Consider the following 8594-nt stretch of genomic DNA (forward strand, 5'->3'; position numbering starts at 1 on the left):
AAAGCAGATTATCTTCTATTTCCTCTGTATGTGTAAGTGTATCTAGCTTTTAACCAGGCAGATGTGTGTTACTGCAGCAGGCAAATGGTTGTGTAATCAGTGTCAGAAATGAAGGCGGAAATGTTGACAACATCATTGCATGCGTTTGGAAATGCCTTTCTGTTTGCCATTTCGGATAAATCCTGGCTTTGACATAAATAACTATATAGTTAAAGTTAAATGTGTTAAATGTATTTTTCATTTTGATGGTCCAAACTAATTTATTCTATATTAAACAAATTCAAGGCTACTGGGAAGGATCTTGTCGAGGCGCTCATTTATTTTCATTTGAAGCTTGCAGGAGAGGCATGAAAGTGTGAAAACACAATGTCAAACAATTAAAATGGCAAAGGACAGAAAATGTAAATCAGAAATTCAAAATACAAGATACATAAATGGACCAAACCAGAATTTAGCTAAAACCAGTGCTTACAACAAAAGTTCTTGTTGAACATTCAAGTTTTGAAACTAAGCACGTTTTTTTCATACAGTGTAATGCAATACATGTAATACACGTGTTGCATGCTGATTAGAGCAGTCACTTGATCTGTTACCCACTGCATTGCCTAGAAATATATACACAAATATTTTTTGTCATACGTTTGTCCTTCTCTTTGCGGGTCATATTAAGATAATATCAATTTAAAGTTTAAAGTTCTACTGAAAAAAGTGCTTGTCCGCAGAAATGTCACTGCTGGTTTAAATCAAGTACCTGGACGACACGACAGGCCCGATTACAAAACATATCATGATTCTTAAATACTTAAATAAAACAAATGTGGGCATGAAATTACAGCACACTATGTGGTGTAATCAAGGGTTAGCTTAACAACTGTCAAAGGTAATTTCTCTTCTTGATGGAAATTCATCGTTTGTGTGAAATTATAACAGTCAACTGTTTTATTTTAAATAACTTGATTTACAAGTAGCAACTCAATAACAAACGGTATAAAAAAATATAAAGGAGGATACTCTTTACAACATTTTGAAGTGAAGCCAACCGGTGCATTGACCACAAACGGCAGGTTAGTAGTCGGGCGCATACATCAGAATTAGCTGCAGAGTCGCTTTGTGCTCAGATGCGAGACTCTCCCGTGTCCTGGGTGCTCTTTGATCCCTGCGGACCACAGACAGAGGTACGACCGTCAGTCATGACAGACACATCCGGTGTTCTTTCATTATCAAGGAAGGCTGTTCTCTGACACACTCTACTTCACATCTCCAACAATACCTCATCAACTTCAAGACCCTGAAAGAATAATGTGCATGTTCTGGAAAGGTTTACAAATTAAATTCCACTGACTTAAGCACAGTAAGTCTCTTAAGCAATTTAATTAAGGATGAACTGTTAAACTACGCTGTCCACATGCAAACCTAATGTTTGATTTGCTTGGTCTGTAAACAATTAAGGCCTGTTGATGAGCAGTAAATAAATACAATTATTTCCTATTTCCTTTAGACACAACATTATTCCACCTGAATTAGAGACGCTTTGGTGAAATATTAATGACTGCTTACATGAGCTTTGCTCGTGTGCGAGTTGCTGATGTTTGAGTAGCTCTTCGACCAAGGAGCCGAGGATCTGGACAGGATCCTTCCATATTCATCCCTCACCTGAATGAAACAACAATAATTAAGATGCGACACCAAGAAAAAGGCGGCAGAGCTGGTTGTTATTGTTGTTGACAGGCGCCTTACCCACCTGTTTGGAAAGCAGACAATGCATGACAAAGAGCATAACCCCCTGAAAGCTGCCACAGAGAGTGAACAGGTAAGACGTGACTATTGTGCCTTCATTGAATTGGAAACAACCAAAGATCCACATGGTTCCCAACAGAGTCAGCTGCGCCACTGCAGTAATGGTGAACACCCTGCAGGAGGCAACAAATATACACACAGGTCTCAACTGAGGCACTTTCAACAGAAATAACTCCCCCTTTTTTTAAGGGAAGAATGACTCATGCCTTAATGTATTTATTACTCTTTTTTTGAAGAAACAGAAGAATAGAAAATGTGCAAACTTACTTTATTTTGTGCAGATTGTCAAGGTCAGGGTTTAAACTTGTGAACTTCTCTGCCAGCTTCCACACAGTGATGAGGAAGAAGAAAATGTTCACCTAAAAGACAACATGTGATGAGTTGGAGTTTTTTTCCAAAGCAATGTTGTTCATTTTTCCCGATTATTCTCAACTAAATCACGTTGTACTCACAGTGATGATGACGCAGACAGGGCCAAAAAAACTCCAAATGAATCCCAGGTCCAACCAACAACTGCAATAAATATTGAGAGCTTATTGAGCAAAAAAAATATCAACACAACATGGGAATCTGGAATAAATGAAAGGTAAAAACAAGATCAGCGTTAGTTTAAGGGAACTTACTATCTCTCGGTGCCATATCCCTTGGCGTTAACTAAGGCGGAGATAGCAACAATGACAGCTGGGACTCCGTAGCCTCCTGCCAGCATGTAGAGGGTTCTGAAGTTTGTGTTAAAGACCAGGACTACCATCCTGAAGAGCTGAATGCCCTCCAGACACATCCAGCAAAATGCTGCCAAGAAAAAGAAGTGTAGCAGCCCTGCTACCACTGCACAGCCAACCTAACACAGCAGGGAGAGAGATGATCACGATGACAGAGAAAAAAGGGACGCTGCAACATGGGAACTATGAAATAGGGAGAGACCATTTGCCGAATAGTTGTTCGTAAATTCTTTCTTAGAAACTATTCATTTGCTATATTCTGATTGTATTTTCACAGAGCAAGTTGTTGCAGAAGTATTTACCCGGTTCTCCGTACGAGATATGCCTGCGAGGAAGATGATGAAGGCAATGAAGAGGTTGATGCTGAGGTGCAGGTGGATGGTGGTTCGTGGGCTTTTGAGGGATTGAATCAATGAGAACGTCAGGATGCAGATGAACAGGCAAATGAGTGAAAGGGACAGACCCAACCATGTAATCAGCTGCAATTCAAACGTATGCTGTTGAGAAAGAAAGACCGAAATGGACAAAAGTTTCAATCGTGAGCCATACGTGTCATGATTGGCTATGTATCATCACGCATGAGTAAGCGAGAGTTTCAACCTCTACGTCGTAGAGCGCCATGAGCACAGCAAAGCTGCTAAGGTGGTTGCAGGAACACACGGTGTATTCGGCCTTGGACTCGACCACTTGGCAGCCTTGGGTAGACCATGACCCGCCTTCCTCCGAGGCATCCCAGAACACACAGGTATGGTCGAATTCATTTGTCTGTGAAACAATAGAGAAAATGACCGTCACATGAGTCATATTTTCCACCGGACAGATTATGATCCTTATTGGCAAACTGGATGCTACCTGTTTGAGGTGGTATAAAGTCAATTTGACCGGCACTTCGAGGTGGCTCGTGTTTCTGTTACTGACGGACACAGTCACGACTTTGGAGTTGAGCTCAAAGCGGTGGTTCGCTTCTGGTTTCATCCTGCCAAAGAAGCCTTTGGTAAAGTCCTCCAGGTTTGCATAGCCCAGCAGGTACACTGTTGTGAAGCCTTTCACAATCACAGCAGGACGACACCGGATTTAGTGGACATTCATCACATTCGTCTACATTCGAATGAACGTGGGCACCGATGAGATCGTTACCAGGGTAATAGGAAGGATCTCCGGCAGCAGTCTCCAACTGGAGGTCCAGTTTAGCTTGCTTGGATGACAAAGTCACAGCTCCCTTGGGTAAATCAGCCCCTTTCTTTACCAGCAGCTCCAGCTCTGAAACCAAGGTAGATACACTTTTATCGACTGACATTTCATGTCTGATAATACTGTTTCTAACTTCCCAAAAAGGGAAATCTACCCGCTTTGGAAACAAAACATTCCATGAAAAAATGTGTTTGTGTGCACAGATTGTCTCTGCACCTGTGTGAGTGGAGGATCTCGTTGTCCCGGGGGGCTCAATGAAAGCCGCTGCGAGTTTCAGAACGTTCTCCACCAGGTTCAGAAAGGTGGAGACTTTCCTGTTATCGTTGAAGGCTCCGCCGGACAAGAGCTCGTCGATCAGAGACAACAGTCGCTACAGCCACAGGAGGAGAGGAGGGTGGGAGGGAGAAACATAAGCATGAGCCGGGAAAAACAGGAGACGGAGTCCGCCAGAGGCAGACATTCAGGCTGCATTCCGCCTCAGGTCAAAATAAACAGTCTGCATAGCTGTGCATGTGCTGACATGTTCACTCCATGTGACAAAGATGGAAGCATGTAACAATTCCTACTTTTCTGAGGAACTGAAGGCCTTTTCTGCCTAATCTAACAATATTTCAATTCATTTATGTACAGCAATACCTCCAATATGTCCTTTCCGCCCAGCTCTTTTGGATCCTTGCTTCCTGTGAGGTTGAGACAACCTTTTTCCAACTGCACCATGAGATCCTGTTTCTAGAAACGCAATTTGGTGAACACAAAACAAAACGTATGAGGCAAAATACAATTGAATATCTGTTGGATGGTGAGTTGTTCATGGTGTGGCGTTACCTCCTGCAGATGATTCAAAACTTTGAATGCATCACAGTTTAACGCTGAGGAAACAGGAGGTTTTGTCTCATTAAATGTGCTTTCTGATGGCTGTGACATTCATATTGTGAGGACAGCTATGCCCATGAAATGTTCCGTTTAGATATTTACAGAGTAAACACCTGTTCAGTCATGGATTTTGGAAAAAGTGGAGTGCTGCAGTGCTCTTACCGGTGCAGCGATTCCCTTTGTGGCCATAGTTAGTGGACCCTGTGTGGCATGCACAGAAATGGCCGTCGGCTCCACGGTGGCAGGTTCCATTTCCGCAGATTGTTTTATCAATGCTACATATGTCTAAAATGGAAACAAATCAGGGAGAGGGAACAGTGTGTTTCAAACGGTTGTAATGTAACAATAAATATTCTGGTCCACCTGAAAGTTCTTATCCAAAATGGTACTTGAGAGTATTAAATATAATGCCAAGAAAACATAAAGCAACTTAGTCAGAACTAAAATCAATCATGTTAACTTTCTGTATCACTTTCATGCGATACCTTTCTTGAAAGACCACCGTGCATCACCGTTAGATAAAACAACACGTGGATCAAATTAACTTAAATAAACTCATTGTTGTATTTTGCACGATCACATCACATTCCTCACCTTCACATTGCTCCTGACTGCCAGAGAAGTTAAATCCGCCAGATTTGAGTCTGAAGCCACTGTTACACACACATTGATAACTTCCTGGTGTGTTGACGCATGTTGCATTTTGGCCGCAAACATTCCCATTTTGACATTCATCAATATCTACATGAGCAAGAAGAAGACATCTTAGAATAACTGAAAAAGGAAATCATCACCGTACAACCACTCATTAAACAGAAATATCTAAACCACATATGGAAAGCGTCATTTCACGGAAATCACATAAAGAGAGAACAATGATGCATAGAGTTTATGGCCAACATAAATAACATAACGCCACACTGTCATCTAACAGGCTACTATAAGTATCTCACCTTGGCAGGTAATGTCTTTACTGCCGCGAAAGCTTTTGCTTCCATTCGTGGAGTAAAATCCATTGAGACAACTACAGGAATAATGTGGAATTGCGTTGTGACATTTGGCATTAGGTCCACAGATGTCTTTGTCTTGCAGGCACTCATTGATGTCTTAAAGGAAAAGATCAGGACAGGACTTTTACACTTAGATGACGACTGCAGCAATGAAACTTTTATACTTATATTCACTCATTTTAGAAGATGACTTACCTTTACACACTTCATTATCTGCCGCTGAAAAATTCAAACTCTGTGATGTTGATATGAAACCAACATCACATTGGCAATAGAAGCTGCCGAATGTGTTGTGACAGGTCGCATTTTTTCCACATCGCTTTATGTCTTCAGCGCATTCATCGACATCTTAATCAAGCACAAATATGAGAAAAACAGATGCAAAAAATTACACCCCAAATCAAGTTAGATAATAATACATTTCCAAGAAAATTTGCACGTTATTTCATTCTGAACGTTCATTTAGCAAACCAAATAATATATATTTGCAGTTACTAACTTTTATATGCAAAGATAAGAAAAACGCTATTTTTCTATGATGGGCTATTTGTAAAAGAGTTTGTTTTTCATACCAATGCAATTTTTTCCCTTCCCAGGCAATTGAACCTGCCCATTAGGGCAGTGTGTCGACAGGACCATCATGAGGGAGAGGTACAGCACTGAAAAGCAAACAAGCGACTGTCAGTCTTTAAGTTGTTTTTTCCCCATGAATGCAACACTTGTTACCCTGGCAACTATGCTTAATCTACACTAGCCGCTTTAAAAAAATAAATCATTTTTAGCTTTTTCTGTGTTGCTAAAGCGGCATTGATGACTAGTCTGACTTGAGTAACACCAGACATGTTCAGAGTGAAAAAAATGCTCCGTAGTAAAGGTGTATTCCCTGATTTTCTACCATCATTTCCTCAGATTGTTCCAACAGCGTCTGCACCATATTTCAACATGGGTGTCTGCAGAACTCTGCCTCCTATGTACGAGGAGACATCAGCTGTCGTGACACAAGCGCAGAAAAAAAGAGTCAGTCCTGTGTGGTTGCTTAAATGTGCACTCATCATATGGAAACAGGAAGTAACAGGCCAGTTTGAGACAAACCATTTTGTTTATCTCAGGGCAGCTGATGATCACAACGATTGGATTCGTATCCGGGATTAAATCAAACAAAATGACGGTAAAATGTGTTTCAGTGGTTGGTACAAGTTGTCATCTCTCAATGTTGTCTCGTCTCATAGCAACCCACTCTGTTAGTTACGTGGGCGCTATGCAATGAGATCATTTGGTATAAATATCACTTTAAAAGCAGAAGAACAGAGGTCCTCTGTGCAACTGGACCCAGATCGTGGCTGTCATTCATTCGGGCTCTTTGTGCTGCAGAGAGGCTCGCATTAAAGAACTGTGGCAGTTTGGGTTTCTCACTCATTTTTGCCAGGGAGACTTTGATCCCAGTGGAAAGTTGTGAAGCACATGTAAAATAAACATTAGGATTTTAAATTTCCATTTGTCAAGTCATATACTGATTTGGTTTTTTTGACATGACCATGTGATTATTTTAGATTTCTTTTCTTTCTGCTCTATTCAATGTGACTTGATTTTTATTATACGATCAATAACGTTTTCTTTTCTGTTGTTCTGAAAGAACACACACACACACACACACACACACACACACACACACACACACACACACACACACACACACACACACACACACACACACACACACACACACACACACAGGATTGACGGCAACCAGTCAGTAAGTTTCCCTCTTTAAAACTTTAAAACTTTTCCGACGGATGATTTTCCATCCAAACTGCGGTACAAATGGACGACAGATGACTCACCCAGTATCATGAGGTTCCACCTCTTCGCCATGGTGGGAAACGCCGTCCAGATATGTCAAAGGAAAGAGATGAACAACCAAAACTCTGGGAAAACAACCCGATTCAACCCGATCAACATTTAGATCACACAGTTACTTCCTCTTTTCTCATTATTTCAGAAGTTGCCCCAGTTGTTTCTATAGTATAAAGTCTGAAGAAGGCAAAAAAAAGAGTATCCACTAATCCACTAGTTGAAGGGAGGGAAAAAAGTCAGAATAGTATTTGCCGACACCAGCGTATAGAAAATATTAAAAAAAAAGGTGAAATCTCTCTCTCTTCTCATACGATGACCTCTCCTCTTGTCTCTTTCTTTTGTTTGAATCATCTGCTCTCACTAATGAGGTGACATGCTGAGATGACTAGTTTTTCTTGGGAGGAGTTTCTCTCTCACACACACTCTCTCTCTCTCTCTCTTTCTCTCTCTCTCTGTTTTTCTTATTCTGAATCACTTCTGCGACACATATTGAGAGGAAATGGCAATGCCAGCTCTCCCCACTCTACTTTTATGACATTAAAGTGTTACTTGACGGTGATTTTTGCTCTCTTTCTCTCCCTCTGCCCTTTGCTGGTGTCTTTGTATCTTTCCCCTCTGCCGGACTCTGAGTTTATGCGAGCGAAAGGGGGTCAAGAGGAGTTTATGCGACTGGTCATTGTCCAGCTGGTGGGAATAAGCTGCCATGAGCTTTAGCACCCGGCCCGCCAGCTATGGCGATGACACATTTACAGCTTTTGCCTTTGAGTGGCTCCGTTCTACACAATGTAACAATGGTAACAATGTTGCGCTTCATTTGGAAAGATCCGAACAAAGAACATTGAATTTATATGTGTATATGTAATTCCCCACTCCCCGACGGCGGAAATACTGCACTTATTTTCAATAAAAGGGAAAAACAGCAAATTTAGGACACAGGTTAACATCGTTAAAAATACAATCTTCATCACAAGTTTTAGAAAGTTGTCTGTAAAATGAAAGTTCCGCCAGCGAGAGGAAATAGAGATCCGAGAAACTTGCATGAAGGGACACACTGTTTTCACACATCTTTAGACATCTGCGTCACAAGACCACACTTGCGTCACAAGACACACCTGCTGCACACAACTTAACTTACACAGGATGTGCC

At 41.2% G+C, this 8594-nt stretch overlaps 1 protein-coding gene across 2 annotated transcripts; it reads right to left on the reverse strand.

Moving 5' to 3' along the window:
- Window positions 1-299: 299 nt before the first annotated feature.
- On the reverse strand, window positions 300-8166 carry adgre5a (adhesion G protein-coupled receptor E5a). 2 transcript variants are annotated; one of them, XM_040189850.2, is made up of 20 exons: window positions 7435-7887; window positions 6489-6581; window positions 6166-6252; window positions 5789-5941; window positions 5537-5689; window positions 5178-5324; window positions 4746-4868; window positions 4536-4579; window positions 4347-4439; window positions 3927-4080; window positions 3657-3779; window positions 3372-3562; window positions 3120-3284; window positions 2822-3016; window positions 2421-2638; window positions 2250-2310; window positions 2065-2156; window positions 1742-1910; window positions 1558-1653; window positions 300-1156 (listed from the first exon to the last, which is right to left on the reverse strand). In XM_040189850.2, exons 3-20 carry the CDS (start codon window positions 6233-6235, stop codon window positions 1115-1117), a joined length of 2289 nt encoding a protein of 762 aa, XP_040045784.2. In that variant the 5' UTR covers window positions 6236-6252; window positions 6489-6581; window positions 7435-7887; the 3' UTR covers window positions 300-1114. The 2 variants fall into 2 exon arrangements, with proteins under 2 accessions (XP_040045784.2, XP_040045783.2); XM_040189849.2 differs by lacking the exon at window positions 6489-6581 and having other exon boundaries at window positions 7435-8166.
- Between the last annotated feature and the right edge of the window lie 428 nt (window positions 8167-8594).

The sequence above is a fragment of the Gasterosteus aculeatus genome, chromosome 11 (assembly GCF_964276395.1).
Source record: "Gasterosteus aculeatus chromosome 11, fGasAcu3.hap1.1, whole genome shotgun sequence".
Lineage (NCBI taxonomy): Eukaryota > Metazoa > Chordata > Actinopteri > Perciformes > Gasterosteidae > Gasterosteus > Gasterosteus aculeatus.

What these genes read in the sequence shown, in the direction of transcription:
- adgre5a (XM_040189849.2), bottom strand. Translation starts at nt 7,465, where the DNA reads ATGGCGAAGAGGTGGAACCTCATGATACTGG. An exon ending in GTGGAACCTCATGATACTGG is followed by an intron (nt 6,253 to 7,434) that starts GTGAGTCATCTG and finishes TTTGCTTTTCAG; the next exon opens with TGCTGTACCTCTCCCTCATG. An exon ending in GACAATCTGCACAAAATAAA is followed by an intron (nt 1,911 to 2,064) that starts GTAAGTTTGCAC and finishes TGCCTCCTGCAG; the next exon opens with GGTGTTCACCATTACTGCAG.